Source organism: Eumetopias jubatus, unplaced genomic scaffold (assembly GCF_037043125.1).
Source record: "Eumetopias jubatus isolate StellerSeaLion01/CBP00866 unplaced genomic scaffold, mEumJub1_p1.0 scaffold_12, whole genome shotgun sequence".
NCBI classification, from domain to species: Eukaryota; Metazoa; Chordata; class Mammalia; order Carnivora; family Otariidae; genus Eumetopias; species Eumetopias jubatus.
The window spans coordinates 109,878,330-109,897,894 of record NW_028274818.1 but is presented as its reverse complement, the minus strand read 5'-3'; the positions used below and the strand labels follow the sequence as shown (position 1 = coordinate 109,897,894).

At 56.9% G+C, this 19,565-nt stretch overlaps 1 protein-coding gene across 7 annotated transcripts in view; it reads right to left on the bottom strand.

Annotated features, from left to right (window-relative positions):
• The window catches only part of MAD1L1 (mitotic arrest deficient 1 like 1), a 318,559-nt gene that overhangs the window by 123,137 nt on the left and 175,857 nt on the right, over positions 1-19,565 (bottom strand). For all 7 annotated transcript variants that reach the window (XM_028091876.2, XM_088016764.1, XM_028091878.2 and 4 more), the window contains one exon: positions 12,878-12,934. In XM_028091876.2, the coding sequence (XP_027947677.1) occupies positions 12,878-12,934 (57 nt within the window). The remainder of the gene's footprint in view (positions 1-12,877; positions 12,935-19,565) is intronic.

The window sequence follows — 19,565 nt, the reverse complement described above, 5'->3', positions numbered from 1 at the left end:
GGCCTGGAAGCAGGGGGCTGCTCGCCCACCCCTGGTAGTGACAGGCTGCCGACTCCCTATCGCTAAGGACCTGGACTGCGACCCCCAGGCGGCGGGGCTCAGCCTGACCACACGCCCACCCCAGCGTGGTGCGTCCAGCACCCAGCACGGCTGGAGGGTCTGGAGGGGCTTCGGCGCCAGCTTCTCACTGGGGAGGGTGCCAGCCAGGCATGGTGCTGAGGGCGCCTCTCGCCCGCGCGGGGCCAGCAGCCCTTGGCGCTGAGCGTTACCTCGTGAGCCACAGGCAGCACATGCCGGGCCCTCCCGGGCACACGGCGCCCATCTCAAGTGTGCTGCTCAAGCTTGCACAGGTGCAAGAGCAGCCGACTGTGGTCTGAACCCGGACCCTCCCGCCTCCGACAAAGCAGCACAGATGCTTCCTGCACACTCTCAGCGGCAACGAATTCTGCAGGAAGTCACCTGCCACAGGAGAGGAAAGACAATCCTGCCTCTTGTTCACAACAGAAAACCGTGTGTCACGTGAGAAACATGCGTCGCTGTGGCATGCTCGCGGCCTCAGGGTCGCTGGGGTGAGGAATACCGTTCTCATCCACTACTGTCCTTCCGTTTCCCCTTGGTCTTAAAAGCTGCTCCTGACTATGGGGATTTCCAAAGCGGCCAGGAGAGGAAGGGCCGTGCAAGTCACCTGCTGTCAAGGGTGCCGGTGACAGACTCATGACAGACTGGTGACCAGCTCATGGCAGGGAGCAAAACCGTTGGAAGGCCCACAAACCAAGCCCGTGCCTGAATGTCCCGTCTGTCCCGTCTACGTCAACTCCATACCCGGAGACAGGGGCGGTGCCTGTGGAACCCCCACATGGGGTCGTGGGGGGTGCCCTGGACCCATGTCTGCACACCCCCAGCAACCTCACAGCCCCAGGTGGCCACTGAGAACCAAAGGGCCCAAGAGAAGGCTCTCGTCGAAGGGGCACTGGCTCGGCCCTAACACTCCCTCTCTGGCAGGCAGGTCAGGGGACGACGTCTGAGTCTGAACGTTAGCCAAGTCTACGAGGGCGGGGAGACACGCTGGCTGAGAAATCACACCACCCCCTCGGACGCAGCTGGACAGGGTCATGTGCAGCCTGTCCACTGCAGCGAAGACACAGGCTCAAGGAGAGGGAGTGTCCCAGGTGGAAAAGGGATGCCATGCAGCAGGAACAGTGCGGGCAAAGGCACGGAGGCGTCAAGAACACGGAAATGCGTGTGGGGGGGGGGGTCAACCACCGAGACCGTCCCATCAGAGACCCCACTCGCTGAAGTCAGGGAGGCAAGCAGGGGCTGCAGCCAACCCCAGACACCTGTGTGGACGCCATGCGGTCAGATCTCTGCACCACCAACTGGCCGCCAAACCCCAGCAGTCAGGTGTGGGAGGAAGGGGAGCAGCGGGGTGGGTGTGTGGTGGGGGCAGGACAGGAGGACCCAGGACAATGTCTCTGCAGCAGGTCACAGCTCAGGAGGCCGCACCACTTCTCAAAGGTACTGCTCTTCATCCCCTCAGTCTACAGAGATTAGTGGAATATATATACAGAAGTGAAAATCCCCTCCACAAGCCAGAGATTAATACAACAAAGGTTGGATAGCCTCCCAAAAGGGATCAGAAACCTACTATTTACCCAAACGTTCCAGACCAGGACTCACTTCCCAAATCCTGCAAGGGCAAATCTGCTTAGGTGGCCTCAGGCAAAGCACACACCAGCACTCCCCTGTCCCCACCCTGGAGGGCATTGTGGGCCGAGTCCACAGGATGCTCAGCACCCAGAAGCCAGGAGGAGATCTGGGGCCACAGTCTGGAGACTGAGGTCCCATCCATACAACCACGGGGGCAGGGAAGGAGCCCTGACCAGGCCGGAGAATATAAGTTGACCCCACCCCCGGACAATCAGACAAAGGCCCTGGTATCAGGAAGCGCTCAGTACATGAACTGTGATTTCCTACATTTATTCCTGCAAATCTTCGTGTCATGGAAGACTCTGAATCAACGACATACACCCCAGCACCTTCTGGAAGAAATGCCCAGTGCTCTAAGGGAGGCCAGGTGCACAAGAGGCTAGGGTGAAAAGCTGGGCCAGAGGCTCCCACGGCCAGGGCCACCTCTGGAGAACTGGAAGGCTGGAGAGCATGAGGCAGGCCTGCTGGGTGCCCCAGCTCGCCTTCCCTGCTGAGAAGGTAGAATCAGGAGGGTGGGGAGACCGTGGCAGCCAGACCTCACAGTGCAGGACGTGTGCAGGGACCCCAGAGTGTGCAGCACAACCCTGACTGGCAGATGCAGGACAGGAAAGACGCCCAGACCGAAGACTGAACCAGGAGAAGGGCCAAAAGGGAAAAGCACCTCCTCCGTCCAGCCAGACTCCAAAGCCCCTCACTCACAGGGCACCAGGCAGAGCACCCAGGGAGGCCGAGGCCCAGGGCTGGTGATAATTAGCCCCAGAAGTAATGCTGCCCCAGGGCAGCCCAGAATGTCAGCAAAATGCCACCCGGCAGATGGGACCATTTCTAAGGAGCTTCACTGCATACCTGAACGAAGCTCATGGGTCTTCACAGGAATACACAGGTCTCCTGCATCCGCCCAACACGCGTGCTAGGAGCACAAAATGACTTTGAAACAGTCACATAACTAAATTCCATACTTTCAAATATTAAGTATAAATGTGCGGGCAAAAAGGAAGACCGAGGCAAACTTTGTAGAAACGTAAACAGCAACACTGGAAATAAAAACATGCAGGTCATTCTGCTGGAAGATGAGGTCAGGGAGCCTGGAGACACAGCAACAGGAATTATGCACAATAGGAGAGGGAGAGAGAGAGAATTCTCAGAAATGAGAAGAGCACACGTGGGCTGGGGGACTATGCCAGCACCCAACTGTGGGTAACCGGACACTCACCAAGGACAAGGACAGCAAGTCCACGGAGCTAAGAAATGCAGAAACCCCAAGCACAGGAGACACAATGAAGTGCAACGAGGCGTATCATAATCATACCGCTCCACCCAGCGATCAAGAAACTGCTGGAAAAGCAGAGAAAACAGACCAGTTACACGAGAAGCTTGAGGGAAACAAGGCGAGTCAGAGTCAGTGGGAAAAGCATGGCCGCCGAGAAGTGAAGATGAACAAAGCCATCAAACATGAGCTAGACCAACGGAGGGAAGAGAGAAGGGGGCCCATCTGCTGACGGCAGAAGGGGGCGCAGAGGCACTGACCTTAGGAAGTAAGAAGGATGGTAAGAGAATCCCGGAGCAGCTGTTAGGCCACCTGGACGACTCAAACTCCCGGAAACACACAAACCCCCAAACTGACTCCAGAAGAAAGGGAAAATCTGGACAGACCCATGACAAGCGAGGAGGCTCAATCAGAAACAAAGGCGTGTCCAGGAGCGGATGGCTTCACTGGCGAATGCTCCCAATCACATAAAAGAATTAACACAGAATTCCCAAATTCTTACAAGAAGTCAAGGAGGAGGAATGCTTCTCAGCTTATTCCACGAGGCCAGCATAAAGCTGACGCCACGGCCAGAGAAGGCACCACATGAGAAGAAAACTAAGACCAAGAACCGTTAGGAATCCAGGCGTACACAACCTCGACAAGACAGTGGCGAGCCCCGCGGGCAGCCTCTGAAAGGGTCACACACTGCGACCAGGGGGGCTTTCTACCAGGAATGCAAGAATGGCTCGACATACAAAAATGCAATCTTGCCAGATGACCCACTCAATCTATAATTTATGAAGAAACCCTACAGAAGTCTTACAACTCAACAAAAAGACAACAGAAAATAAAATCAATTTAAAAATGGATAAAGAATCTGAAAGGAGATTCCTCCAAAGAAAACCTACAAATGGCCAACAAGTATGTGAGGAAATGCTCTATCCACATCACTAGCCATCAGGGAAATGCAAACCCAAACTACAATGAGATGCACCTACACCCAATAGGATGGTAACAAGCATTACTGCTCCCTCTCCTTCCTGATGCTGGTAATCTGTGTCTTCTCTCCCTTTCTTATTAGTCCGGCTGGAGATTCACCAGAGTGCAGTCTCCTGTACAGGACTCACCTCTGAGTGGAGACCCAGAAGGTGGGGGACCAATGAACACTCAGAGGTGGAGCTCTCTAGAGGGTCTGTGCCCTCAAGAGACGCAGATGAGAGCAGAGCGCAGGAGACACAGCTCCTCGGTGGAGCTGCCCAAGCACCGGGCACAGACCTCCGTGGCAGCAAGCCAGGATCAGCATGGACCAGCCTCTGAGCTGCCTGTTTCCTCTGGTGACAAGGTCGGTCCCTCCCTCCTGGCAAGGGGGCCGGGCCTGCCAGACTCACTCACAGCTCCAAAGCATCATGAAACTTTAATGCTAATGGTACTCGAGGCTGGCTCGCTAGTATAGCATAACCTTTAAATAGAGACCGTGTATTTCAGTTTAATTTGGGAGGATACACAGTTCGATCCCAAGGACCTTACCCAATTCCATGACGCCACAACCAGCAGGAGGAGCAGGGGAATATGCCTCTACCTCGACATGATTCTAATGAACCCAGCACTGCTGAGCACCAGAGGAAGGATGCTCAAACCCCTAGTCTGTTTCATTACTTGCTCCCGGGATGCACGAGGGTCCGCCTGGGCCAAGGACCACAGGTGGTACTGACGGAGCCAAGGCCCACTGTGTCCCAGGATTCAGGCCGCTGCCTCTCCAGAGCCCCGTCGGGGCAGGTGACTCAGGTGTCCCAGAAAAGAGACGATGCTGAGGTCACAGTGGGAATCCTGGTCAGAGGCCGCCTTTCTGCTCAGCTCTGGGCCCATCATGCATCTGGGAAGGGCCCTGTAGTGGCTGCTTCCTGGGGAGGGGTGAGAGGCCGAAACAGATCGCCCTCATCACGTTCCATCCCTTCTGGAGGGACACACCTGACGCAACAGGCCACAGGTAGCCACCGGTGGCTCTCCCGGGCATTTCCTAGTGAGCACAGCTGGTCCCGGAGCTGGGACATACCTGTCTGCACCTCAGAGCAAGAAGCCCAGGTGGAGAGCACGTGCAAGCAGAATTTTCACCCTACAGGAGCCGCTCTCCACGCCTGCGGAGCCATCCCCTACGCCAGCACATTTGCTAAGAAAGAGGACCCAGTGAGCAGGTTGAGACAGCGCCCCAGGGGCCATTAGCCTTAGGGCCAGAAACACTGGCCAGGGCAGCCCAGCAGCAGATGACAGGTACATGGTGAGAGAAGACAGGAAGGCCCAAGAGATAGACTTGGAGAAATCCAGTTTCTTAGCTGAAAAAAACAAAACCAAAACAGAAACGGAGCCAGAAGCTGCCCAGATGTGGAGGCCGTAGGGGCAGCTCACACCCACCTGGGTCCCTAGAGGAGCACGCAGCTATCCCAGCCGCGGTTTCTGGTGCCCCAGGCCCAGCTCCGCAGAGAGGAAAGCCCACCCCCAGGAACACATGGAAGGAGGTGTCCACGTGCTTCCACAGGGTTGGCTGAGGCAAGGAGGCCACCTCCTTCCAGGACAGCAACGGTTGACACCGGGGGGCGAGACTGTCAGAAAGTCTAGGAAAATCCCATGAGAATGGAAGCCCCCTCTCCAGAAAACGTGCACACAGTTCTAAGGACTCTGGACCCTCTGTGTCTCCACAGGTGACATTAGGGATGCTGCCCAAGGGGAAAAGGCGTCACTACAGAACACCTGAGGTCAGCTCTGCCTCATGGGGCTCACTGGGGGTGTCAGGACACCCACATTCCCACGTTTCCCAGTCGGGAAGGCTCGGGACAAGTCCGGCTGCAGAGGAGCAGGGCGGCCGCGGCCACCACGCGAGCTTCCCCCAGAGGCCGTGGGCCAAAGGAAGCAGCAGCGAGACCCTGGCAGGCAGAGTCCAGGCCAGCTGAGCCCCTGCAGAGGACCATGGGCGCCAAGGCCAGGACCACGTCCGACCCAGCTCCCCACCAACATACCCACAAGGCGTGCAGTGAACGCATGGGAGGGGAACCGCAGCAGCTAGTGAAGATGTGGCGGATTTAATAATACGGTAAGGAGCAAAATCACATAATGCGGACACAATAAGAACTGGCAGTTGAGAAGGAGCGCTGCGAGAGAGGGTCACTGCAGAGCGGGAGACATTTAAAGGACACGCAAACACCGTACTTAGGACTGGGACGAGCATGAGAAGGTCTCCCCAGCTAGAAGGAGCCCCATGGTTTTTAAAGATAAATTAACCAACTTTGATCTGTGGCTGTTAGAGATTCTCACTGCGCCTCGGCTTTGTGTGCTAGGGCCTGCTGGGGGGTCCCTTTCCCCGTCTGGAGTGCCCACCTTCTCTTGGCCCCCCGACCCTGTGAGGGGCCCTGGCAGGCTGGTGGTGAGCTTGGGGCTGCCAGCCAGGGCAGAGAGCAATGTGCGAGTAATGGAAATGATCAAACACCCAAGCAGAGACCTAACAAGAAGCGTGCAAGACTCACCGGAACAACGGACCAAACTCCAGCGAAGGCCACGAAGACCGAGAGGTCAGAGCTACGCCCCATATCGTGGACGGGAAGTCAGCAGTGCACAGAGTCCACGAGCACAAGGCAGCAGGATTCCTCCGTGAGACCTGACAAGCTAACTCCGAGCTTCACCCGGGACAGAAAACACTGAGAGGTGAAGCCTTGCCAGATACTCAACATGCTATGGCTCTGAGAACTTCGACAGCATGTTGCTCTGCTCCAGACAGGAACAAACCAAAGTGCTCCCGCCACACTGGGGAGTTTTCTTCTCCTTTTGTGCAGGGATCCAATTAAGAACCAGAAATTACACCATTAGACGTTTATTTCCTTGACTAAGAAGCCATCTTCTCAGGATAGTGTCCCCAGGATGCAGATGGATCTTTTTAAAGGTAATAAATCACCAACCTCTTGTTAGGTCTTTGCAAACCTGGCAAAACCAAAAAGGCCGGCCCCCACACTGGGAGAGAGGCCCAGGGGCACACGCTGCTTCCCTGTGTCCACGTCCGGTCGCTCAGTACTTTAAACCTGAGTCCGGGGCTCGGCCGCGTGGGACTGCACTGTCCACACGGGACAGCTGGCGTGAGCAAGCCCCGCAGTGCCCACCGGCCTGCCGCCTGCCCGCTCACTGCACCTGTCCCCTCATCTGAGTCATGGCCAGGTCCCCAGCACCCAGAGGGTCTGCAGTGAGGACTCAAAGACACGGTCTGAGCACAGCGGCAAGCGTGTGCCCAGCACATGGGAGCACCGGCACTCAGTGGCTGCGGCATGATATAAAGCAGGTCCATGGCGAGGACGGCCGTGGTGACAGTCATGTGCCCACCAGTGAACGTGGGATGTCTTTGCGGGACAGCAACAGGGGGAGGCAGAGGACGTTTAGCTCAATGCTGAGAGAGAACTGGGCCCCACGCGACGGAGACACATTCCAAGGGGTGGAAACGGCATGGGGGCGACATGGAAGGGTGCAGGAAGCCGTGCACAGAGCACGGCAGGGGCCTCAGTGAACACAGGCATGCATAAAGAGTCGGAACGGCGACCCGGAAGTGGGGTTCAGGACCCACTCGCTGAATCCGACAGATTTACTATCAGCACGCAGAGCCATGAAAGTTGTCCAGTCCCAGGTGCGTGACCTCTTCTCTCCCTTAGGAGCTACATCCTAAGACATGGTACCACCGTGGCCAAGAGCAGAGAGCCCCAAGCTGGCCTCTGCCAGGGCCCAGTGGGGAGTACCTTGAGGAGGGAAGGACCCAGGGCTGGACTCTGGACACCCACACGCTGGGGCTCGGGGGACAAACAAGCCAGTGCATTGTGGAGAGCAGGCGCCAAGCCCTCGTGAGCCCTGTCCCAGGGCGGCTGTCAAGCTGGAAACCAGCTCCATGTCCCTCAGGCACCCAGAGCCCTCCAGCCCTGAGGCACTTGCCGGGAACTCTGCTCTTGGGGGGCAGCCCTGTGCACCCCAGGTCAGCTCGACGCTAACTTCTAAATAACCTCATTGAGCCCTTCTCCCTCCATCCCTAAAAATGGCTTCCCAGCTCCCACGGAGCTGCCCCAGGCACTCATCCCCAGGAGCCAGCACTCAGCAGAGCCACTCTGGGGGCACACACAACTCCGGGCGTCTGGCACTTCACAGATGGGGGCAGTGAGCACGCAGCCTGTGCTCACACGGGTCAGGGCGGTCAGGAACACAAGGGACACTCCCACGTAGTCAGGAGTCCTGAAGGCCCAGGCAGAAGTGCATGCTGGCAACAAAGCCACGGGAGCTGGGACCCACTGGGACCCGGGCCTCTGCCTCCTGATGAGTAAGGGGGGTGACGACAGGGCCACCTAGCAGGGCTGCGAGAGCGGATGTCTCCAGAGCTCTTGGAACAGCACCCGGCTCACCGACAGGCCGGGTGAGTGCGCATTCATAACCCGTACTGTCACCATCGGTGTTCGCGGCACTCAAGAACCAACCCAGCCTGCAGGTGCCCACCCCAAGTCAACCCCACTACACTCGGAGTGCTCACTCTGTGCTGGACACCGCTTGGCCATGGAGGCGCTAGTGCTGCTGATTAAGGGCCGCCGGCCGGCCAGCAGCCCCACTTGCCTGCAGGGAAGGCCCGTCTCCCACACTGGCTCCCCGAGGAAGCAGGACAGCCAGGCACACGGCCAGACGCTGGTACAGAGGGACAGAAGCAGTGACCCCATGAGACGCTGGGGGTGAGTGCCTGCTCGGGGGCCGGCACAGGGACACACGCAGACTGGTCAGACCATCCAGGTCAGCCTGAGACGTGCAGCCGCAGCTCCGGGGGCCCAGCTCGTGGGGAACCCTGTCCCCGCCTGCCGCCTGGGGCCCTGACGCCTCACTGGATCATGCTGGGCTCCAGCAGCACGTAACAGAGTCAGACACCGTCCTGGGGGCACAGAACCCTGCAGGGGAAGAGGCTGCCACCAGCGTGGGTCCCTGCGTGGCATCCCCCATGAGCCTTTGTGACTCCCCCACCATAGACGAAGTTCTCCCGTCAAGGCGGGGGCGTCTTCCAACCCAGGCTTGGTCCCATGGCAGGATGGATCCAGGACGAGAAATGAGTCACTATCAGTCACAGAAACAGGAGGTTCTCCTAAGAACTTCCCCGAAGGCGGATGGCAACGCTGGCGGGCTGCGATCAGGCCAGGTTCTCGGGCAGCAGGCCGTATGGATGCCGGCTGCCAGCAATGAACAATGGCAGCTCACACGCCTCCTCCCGACACTTCCTGGCCCACGGCGCTGCTTTCACAGCGACAGAGGCATCAGCCAGGTGCACGCCGCTGTGCGGGACGCCTCGCAGGGCTTAAAATCGGGCTCACCAGCATCTCCGGTCATCTCGGACCGCAGCTAGGGAGAGGCCACGTGGAGGCCCTGCCCTGCTGGGATGCGGCCACAGCACACACACCCCGGGAGCACCTGCAGCCAGAACTTCTCCCGCCGGAGCCCTTCCCAGCCGGCCAGCCACAGGCCTGCAGGCTGGCAGCACAAGTCCACAGGAGCCCTAGGGGACACGGGACTCAAGGAGGAAGACTGCGTCATTACCCGGAGTCGTAAGGGGTGTCACTGCCCTTAAATCGGAAAATAAATCTTCACTTCTTGCTGCCTGGAGTACATAAAATATTAGAGGGATTTTTATAGTTATAATCAAAAAACGCGTTTCTCTAGCCACCGGTGGCTGTATCTAATTAGGGTGAGGGATGTTAATGACACAACTATGGCCCAGGACATTTGTCCTTGTGATATTAATTGCATTTAAAGAGAAAAGCCTGACTTGTGCCTTGCTTCCTAATTAGCATGCATCTGATAATTAATAACAGAAAGGCAAACTGTCTTTGTCTTGGCATCTGCAATTAGCTACAAATATTTACATTCTTTTTTCACTCTTTTCCTAAATAGTGGATCAGCTTAGGGCCCAGAGACAGCAGGCTGGCAGAGGGTGCACAGGAACCAGGCCGTCCCCAACACCTGGACAGAGGTGCCCCCCATCACACCCATTGCCACGACTGACCCCGAAACAGGGTGAGGGCCACAGAGCAAGACCCAGGGTGGCTCGGTCCCCATGTCACAGGGAGCTCTGGCCACTGTCCCCGCCTTCAAAAGCTCCCACAGCAAACTAGGGTTTACGCAAGGCCGGAGCTGCCTCCTCACCGGCTGGGGGCCCACCTGGCCCTCATTTCCTCAGGAGGCAGAAGGTGCGGCCCGGGGAGGATGGAGGGAGAGCAGAGGCTCACAGGCCTCTGAGTGAGCACCTGCTGCATTCCGCCGGGTGCTGCTAAGTGGGAAGGAGAGAGAGAAGAGAAACAAACAGGAAACGAGCTCAAGATCTGACAATCAGAAGGCAGAGATTAAACCTGTGTGAGGTGACAGCTACAGCCCAGATCTAAGGAAGCAAGGCACCCACAGCATCCCACTTGAGTGCACCAAGCACCTGCACCTCCAGGCACAGCTGGGAATGAGCTGGGGGACGAACCGGGTCCCCACCCACCTGCCTGGCTCTGCGGGGCTAGAGCCACAGGGCCGTTTCACCAAAGCTCCCCAAGGAGCATCTTCCCCGAAGGCCCGGCAGTGCCTAGGGAAGGGCCCCTGCACGGAGGTGGGTGCCAGCATCACCTGGGGAGAAGTGGGCTCCCCCACCCCCACGAGTTCCAGTCTAGGTGGTCTACAAGTGGAACGGGGCTTCGGTATGTTAGGGCTCAAGGGAGTTTTACACAATGAAAAGAAACTGTATGGGCAGAAAACAAGGAAAAACACAGGCGGGAAAGCCACCCTCCAGTCCCACGTCCCTCAGGCATCCCCACGAGGAGAAGCAGCGGCCCCTGCGGCCCCACCGCGGAAGCTTCTGTCCTTTCCAAACCCCCAGGAGCCAGGGCAAGAGGACTGGGCCTGTGCTCGGCACAACTCCATCCTCCCTCCTCCTGCCTGTATGCGCACAGCACGGACACGAGGCCCTCAGGCACATGTCCATTCAGGTCCAAGCCGAGGGAATGATGCATGTTGACCCACACGTCGGGGTCTCCCCCCGGGTTTCTTCACCTGCAGTCCCGTTATCACGCACGCGCACGCGAGCCAGGCCGCATGGTTTACAGAGCTCCCTACCCCAGGCTCACCGGAGGCAGGCACCCCATCAGGCCCTGCCTGGGTCCCAAGCCCCTTTCTCCGCCAGATGAGGGCAAAGGCTCTACATGGAGGCCCAGTGGCTCCCCCTCAGTCAACAATAGAATGCCCGCTGCAGAGAACTCAGACACTCAGGAACTGGATATGCCCTCAGGGGCCCCCGCAGGGGAAAGACCAGCGGGCTGACTTACAGATTGAAGAACATGTGCGTGACATCAGGACCGTGCTGCGGGCTGCCTCCCAGCTCCTGGGAGTGGGGCTGCCCTCCCCGGGCCACATGTCCAGGTGCTGGAGCAGCCCAACAGGGCTCGAACCCCAGGCTCTACCTTCTTAGCTACGTTCGCCAGCTCCAGAGGGCGGACACGTGCCAGGTGCTTGGAGGGCCTTGACGTGGGAGCTCACACCCCCTGGCCCAGGCACCCGACAGCCAACGGCATCTCAGACCCCCATGCTTCTCTCCTGGCTTGCCCTCCCCAATCTTCCCATCCCTCCTGGGACTCCCCCACACACTGCCCAGGCCATCCTGCCATCCTTGACCTCTGGACTCACACTCTACCTAACCTGTGTCTACCTTTGGCACAACCGGTCTGGCCAAGGCCAGATACCACATACCCCTGCAGCCCTCCCTCACCCCTGCCGGTCAGGGGCTCTGAGCACAGCCAGCCTGAGGCTCCCCAATGCTGGCACCTGGGCCTCATCCCATCCCATCCTCAGGCCCCTGCCTCACGAGTGGGCCCGTTTCGGGTCTCCCCAGCCCCGCCTCCACTACGGCTGACAGCGACAATGGCAGTAAGACACAGCTGGACAATCTGAGGCTGTGGGGACGGCTGTCGATGGATGAAACAAACCTAAGGACGTGGCATGCCAACTTGTGGGCCACTCCTACATTGCAGGTGAAGGCCAGATGACCCACTCAAGGTCAGGGGCTGACAAGCGACGACCGCACACCAGGAACCCTGACCTGTAATGTGAGTCCCTGAGCCCGTCCCAACCCCAACTGGCTGGCATGTGGCCTGGGGCAGAGCTGCCCCCACAACACCTGCAAACATGCCCTGTGGCCCTCCTGTGACCCTGGTGGCTGGGTCCCCACAGAGACCAGACCACGGGCTGGAGCAAGAGGAAGGGCCTACAGCTTGTGTGGGACAAAGACGCATTAAAAGCAAAGCTGTCTGACCCCAGACGGTGGTAAGGAAGCCTCTCAGTGCTGGGCGCCCAGGCCAGCAGCAGTGCCTGCGCACACCCCACCCAGGCCTGCAGGCTGCACGCTCGGGGGCAGGGGAGGGGGGGAGACGTGGTCCAAGAAGGTGGCACATGGCCACACGGCCAAGGAGTACACCTGATGCTCATCAGGGCAACGCAGGCTACAGAGCCTGATGGGCAGACATCTCGGTCCACACACCCTGTGCGGCAGGGCCACCATGGGCCCAGAGCTGGGGCACAACCAAAGGACGACCTGGCCGTGGGCTTCAAGCAGGGATCACGAGGGTTTTCACATCAGCTCCATGTCGGGCGGGTCATGACGTGAAGGAGAAAGGGCACTGGGGTCCCCATATCAGATTCTCTGGGGGGCCAGGCCCCAGCTCCCACGCCCCATGCCCTTCCCATCCCCACCTGCGTTTCTGACGAAGGGAAGTGCTGTGACCATCAGGGACCCGCAGGCTTGCGCCTGCGTGACAGGGACATGATTCCCTCCACTCCCAGGGTCTAAAGCACCCCACGCCCTGAGCTCCCTGTGGCCACAAAGACCCCCACCAAGAGACTCACCATGTCCGCTCTCTGCTTCTGGCCTCCCAGCTCCTCCAGGGCCTGTGACAGCTGAGCCTTCGAGACAAGACAGAAAGCAGAGTCAGAGGGCCTCCTGCGCCTGTCTCCACTGCCCCCACCGCCCCCACTCCCTACTGAGCACAGGGGCCTCAGGAGACGTGAGGCAGCCCGGCAGGCCCACTGCGGGCAGCAGGTGACCGGGCTAGGGCGGGTGCTGGGAAACACAGTGGCAAGTCCATCCCCAAACCTGCTGCCTGAAGCAGCAGAGCAGTTACGGGGGGCACAGATGTTCCCGATGGGGTTTTCACACCCCTGGCAAGAGGGGTGCAATGCACGTCCTCACGGCAAGCTCCCCTTCTGGAAGAAGCCCTGAGGGTGACTTTTCTGACAGGGCCAATATCTAGGAAAACCCCTGACGCCCCCCAACCATGGTCCCCTAAACGGGTCTCTAGGATCCTCCCCGGGGGCCTGGCCCACCCAGGACAGACATGCAAGGGAGGTTCCTGACTGTCAGGGCCAACGGCAGTGCCAGGCCAGGTCCCAGCGACCCAGTAGGAGCTCAGGGGTGGCCGCCCTCCAGCCTGGCCAGTCCAGCTGGCAAGTTACGTCCCGACAGATGCCAGCACGGAGCGGGCAGCAGACCGAAGTCCAGAGCAGCCCAGGGCCAAAGTCCACCAGACCCAAGCCCTCATTGCTCCCGTGTGCCCCAGGCCTGGATGCCATGAGCACGGTGTGTGCAGCCTGCCTGGGGTCCCGCACGGATGCTCCCAAGCAGCGTCAGGCCAGGACACGCCACCAGGGACAGAAATGGTCACACAACCTTTCCCAGAACCCAGTGAAAACAGATGCAGCAAACGAGTCGTGGGGCCTATTTTACGTGCCAGCAGCCACCACGGTGCAGAAGCGCCAGGGACACCGGTGCTGAGGTGGAAGTCACAGGGACTGTGCCACCCCGAGGAATGGCCTGACCCAGAGCAGGGACAAGAGCAGCCCACAGACAGAAAACCCTGGCCCTCCCGGAGTGACAGGCGGCGGACATGCAGAGGTCACACACTGCCTCCACACTCAGGGCACCCCGTGGGGTCCCAGCGTCCAGCTCCTGAGCATGCAGGGAGGAGGCTGGCGGTGCTGGGTCCTCGGGCTGTGGGAGACCTGCATCTCGTCGTGACAATGTCTGTGTGCACCCACCAAGCCTCCCCAGCACACCCACTTCCGACACGCGAACCCACCGACGAGGCCAGGACTCCTGCTGAAAGCTCATCAATACTTTGCAAGCCACGTGAGCAACATTGCCAGTAGCGGAACTGAAAACACGGCGAACACAGCAGGACAGCGATCACCCCCACAGGCCAGCTGACCTGGGGGTCTGCAAGTCAGTGGGGCTGGCTGGGAGCGCAGATGCGTGGAGACAGCACAGGAAGAGGCATCGGGCGCAGGGCCCAGGCACCCCACAGAAGGTGGCACACCCAGCAGCACGTATCGGGTAGACAAGGCGTGCAGAGAAGCCGGGTGCCCACAGAGCCATGTCAGGCCCAGCAGCTCCCACAGCCCCTCCTGGTCCAGGGACATGTCCTCCAGCCAGGCCCCCGGGTGACCAATGCACTCAGACACATGTCCCAGGCCCACGCGCCACTTGTGACAGGTGGAGGCTGCACCAAGACCTCATGTGGCTATTTTTATCCGGAGGTGAGAAGCTGCTACCGAAGATCCAGCAGTGTAGGAGCCCAGGCACGGCAGAAGGGCAGTCCCTGCAGGCCGGGACAGGCTGCCAGAAAGCTGGCCGGCCATGCCGGGGAAGATGCAAGGGCACCCAGCACACTCCCCACATGCCTTACAGAGAGGAGTGGGGAGGCGAGAGCCCAGGGAGGCTGGGGTGCGCCCAAAGTCACAGGTCACATAGAGGGAACAAGACAGAAGCTTCAGGCCTCCTGCCCTTTCTCTACTTCACACGTCAGTTTGTGACCAAGTGGAAGGAAAAAGGAGACACCAGCCAGTCATCAGGGCCCTACCAGGCGGCAGCACCCACACCCACTCATGGTTTTTGTCTGGCAGAGGCCCTGAGGGGTGGAGCCTGCCCAGCGTGGACAGCAGCCACAAGACTAGCTTGCTGCCACACAAGCAGGCAGGCTGCTCACGGGGTCGGGGGGTGGCCTGGAGCCTGGGTTCTGTCAGTCTTTCCAGAAGACTGGGAAGCGGGCATGATGCTCGCCCAGACCTGCGGAGGTGCAGAGCCTGCGGAGCCCGGGCCTAATATAGAGGTCGGGCACCTGCCACTCCCCGAGGCCGCTGGTCAGAGCCCATCCGCTGGGCCTTGGCTCGTCACTCCTTCCTGCGGTACTGTCCCTACAAGGGTCACCCCACCTGCATGGCCAAGGTGGCAGGTGGGCATGGGTCTGCCTGCCTGCGGAGTGGTGAAGTGTCTGCACCCATCTGCAGTGTCCTGGCGTGGGGCCCTCTCTGCCACCCAGACTGCCCCGGGGGTCACCGCTCCTTTTCTGCGTGCGACTGGGTTCTGTCAGGTGACCCTGGCTGAGTGCGGCCCATCAGAAGGAGACATCCACACCACTGAGGCCACGGCTGCTGTGACCCAAGCAGCCAACGCCTCTCCCACACCCAGAGCATGCCCGACCCTGTGAGGCTCTCCTCGGTGGAGCCTCGGACCCAGGGCAGGGCCCAGTCCCTCCCGTTCAGCGGACCAGGTGCTCACACTGGGGCAGGGCTTTCAGAATGTGGGTGGGGACCAGTGCTGTGCCATCACCTGGGAACTCGCCACAGATACAATGTTTCAGCCCAGCACCCATACCCCCAGGGTCACACCCTTCAGGCCATCTGGACATGAACCAAGTTTGAGAACACTGCCACAGAGGTTTAATTTGGAGCCGGACAACCAGAGGCCAGTCCCAAAGTCGCCACATTCCTGCACCAAGACAGGAAGCGAAGGGCTGGCCTGGGACGTCAGCAAGGTGGCGGGGCAGGAGTTTCCACCGTCACCCCGCAGAGCATGGGTTGAGAACACTATCTATGGGTAAGGACAGAAAAGAAGACAGAAACTAAGAGCTGCTGTGAGAAGATTAATAAAATGGATAAACCTCTCGCTAAACTCAGTAAATAAATACAACTGACATAAAATCGGAAACGAAAGAGAAGACATCACAACAGACAGCACAGAAACACGAAGGCGTGTAAGAAACTACTCGTGATGATTACCGACACATGGAACAACCCAAAAGAAACAAACCCCCAGAAACACGCAAACTCGTGAGAATAAACCACGAAGAGTGTCGCCTGGGTGGTTCAGCGGTTAAGCATCTGCCTTCAGCTCAGGTCATGATCCCGGGGTGCTGGGATTGAGCCCCACGTCGGGCTCCCTGCTCAGCGGGAAGCCTGCTTCTCCCTCTCCCTCTGCCTGCTGCTCCCCCTGCTTGTACTATCAAATAAATAAATAAAATCTTTAAAAATAAATAAATAAACCACGAAGAAACAGAAGATCCAAACAGACCAATAACAAGTAAGGAGGCTGAACTGGCAATAAAAATCTCCCAACAAAGAAAGGTCCAGGACCAGTTGGTTTCACCAGTGACTTCAACCAAACATTTAAAGAATTATTACCAATTCTTCTCAAACTCCTCCAAAAAAATCAGAGAGAAAGGATCACTTCCAAACTCCTCTTATGAGGCCAGCACTAGCCTGATGCCAAAGTCAGGCAAAGACCCTATAAGAAAACCAAACCACAGGCCAATATCCTGATGAACACAAATACAGAAATTCTCAACAAAGTACTAGAAAACCACATTCCACAGCATATTAAGAGGGTCACAATTGGGGCGCCTGCATGGCTTAGTCGGTTGAACGTCCACCTCTTGGTTTTGGCTCAGGTCATGATCTCAGGGTTGTGGGATCGAGCCCTGTGTCATGCTCCGTGCTCAGCCCAAAGTCTGCCTGGGATTCTCTCTCCCCCTCTCCCCCTGCCCCTTCTCTCCACATGTGCACACTGTCTCAAATAAATAAATTAGAAAAAAAAAAAAGAGGGTCACATACCATGACTGAGTGGGATTTATCCCCAGGATGCAAGGATGCTTCAATGTGCACAAATCAAGCAATGGGATGCACCACATTAACGGGAGGCAGAATAAAAATCACAAGATCATCTCAACGGATGCACAAATAGCACTTGGTAAAATTCAACATGCTTTAATGACAAAAATTAATCAGGTACCAAAGGAAAGTGCTTCACCATTATAAAGGCCACACAGGACAAGCCCACAGCTCACATCATACTCAGCAGTGAGAAGCTGAGTGCTCTCCCCGTGAGGTCAGAACAAGACAAGGATGCCCTCTCTCCACTCCTATTCAACATGGTACTGGAAGTCCTAGCCAGAGCAATCAGACAAGAAAAACAAGTAAGAGGCACCCAATTCTGCAGGGAACGAGTAAAACTGTCCCTGCAGATGACATGATTTAACATGTAGGAAATAAGACTCCACCAGAAAACTGTTAGAAATCACCAGTGAGGGCGCCTGGGTGGCTCAGATGTTGGGCATCTGCCTTCGGCTCAGGTCACGAACCCGAGGTCCTGGGATCGAGTCCTGCATCGGGTTCCCTGCTCAGCAGGGAGTCTGCTTCTCCCTCTGCCTCTCTCTCTCTCCCTGTCTCATGAATAAATAAATAAAATCTTTAAAAAAAAAAAAAAAGAAATCACCAGTGAATTCAGTAGAGTTGCAGGATACAGAATCGCCATGCAAAAGTCAGGTGCGTTTCTTTATGCTAACAATGAACAATCCAAAAAAGAAAACAATTCTATTGCAACAGCATCAAAAAAACAATACTTAGAAATAAATCTAAGCAAGGAGGTGAAAGACCTGTAGATCGAAAACTATAAGACACTGATGAAAGAAACGTTAACAAGACACAAATAAACAAAAAGACATTCCATGTTCATGGATTGGAAGACATAATAGGGTTAAGATGTCCTTATTACCCAAAGCAAAGTACAGATTCAATGCAACCCCTACCAAAATTCCAACGGCATTTCTCACAGAAACAGAAAAATTAATCCTAAAATTTGTATAGAACCACGAAAGACCCTGAGTAGCTAAAGAAATCTTGAGTAAGGAGAACAAAGCCGGAGTCATCACACTTCCTGATTTCAAACTACCACAAAACGGTTGTAATCAAACCAGCATAATACTGGCCTAACAGCAGACACGCACACCAGGAGGACAGAATACAGAGCCCAGAAGTAAATGCACACACATACGTTCAACTAATACTTGACAAAGAGGGCAAGGAATCGCAATGGGGAGAGGACAGGCTCTTCACCAAAGGTGTTGAAACAACTGGACATCCGCGTGGAGAACAACGGTAGTGGACCCCCAATCTCACACCGCACAGAAAATCAACACAAAACAAAGACCTGCAACCCTAAGAATTCTAGAGAAAACAGGGGAAAAGCTCATTGACGTTCATCTTGGTGATGATTTCTTTTTATTTGACACCCAAAGCATAGGCAACAAAAACGAAAATAAACCAGTGGGACTGCATCCAACTCAAACGCTTGTGCACAACACAAGAAACCGTCAACAAAATGCCAGGCGATGTGGGTGAAAACATGGAATGGGAAAAAATACTGGCCAACCATCTATCTGATAAATGGTTACCATCCAATACACGTAAGGAACTCTTGCAACTCGATGGCAAAGAAACAAACACCCAATTAAAAGTGGGAAAAGGATCAAAATAGAAACTTTCCTAAAGAACAACCAGTACATGAGAAGGTGCTCAGCACCGCTCATCATCAGGGAACCTCACGTGAGGACCACAGTGGGGCCTCACCTCACACCAGTGAGGTGGGGGTCCTCACTGGACACCAGACTGCCGGTGCCGGTGGGGATGCGAACTGGCACAGCCACCACGGCGTCCTCAAAAACTTAAAAATAGAAGTATGACCCGTATGATCTAGTATTCCAACTTTGGGACTATGACAACAGGAAATAAAATCACTAGCTCAAAGAAGTGCCTGCACCCCTGGGTTCAGCCAAGACATGGAAGCAACTGAAACGCCTGTCAGCAGACGACGGATAGGAGAAACGTGCTACATCTACACGATGGAAGATGCTTTAGCTTTAAAAAAGAATCAGCCTCCAACATTTGTGACAAGATGAACAAACCTGGAGGACATTACGCTAACTGAAAAATACTTAAGACGGACACAGAAAATACGGCAAAACCTCACTTACATGCAGAATCCGAAAACGCTGAACTCACAGCAAGAGCAGAAATGTGGCTGCCAGGGGCAGGGTGGGAGGGACAGGGAGGTGTGGGTGCACGCATGTACACTGCCGGTAAAAGGTGAACAAGACCTGGAGACCTCAGGCACACAGCCCACTGACAGGCTCACGGCCAATTACACTGCACCACGTGCCTGAAATGTGCTAATAAGACAGCAGATCTTCAGTGTTCTCACCACAGAAAAAAACAAGCCGGGCTAGGCCAGGCGACGCAGGGGTGACCAACTGGACCGTGGTGGTCACTGCACTGCGTGCACGGACACCCCAACACCACACTGTACCCCTGGATGTATGGAATCTGTATCGGCCAATCACACCTCGTGCAGCTGGGGTGCTGGCTCTGCAAGCCTAGTGTCCGCCCTTCCCCCAGGGTCCAGTGGGGCCAATGCTCAACCCCAGAG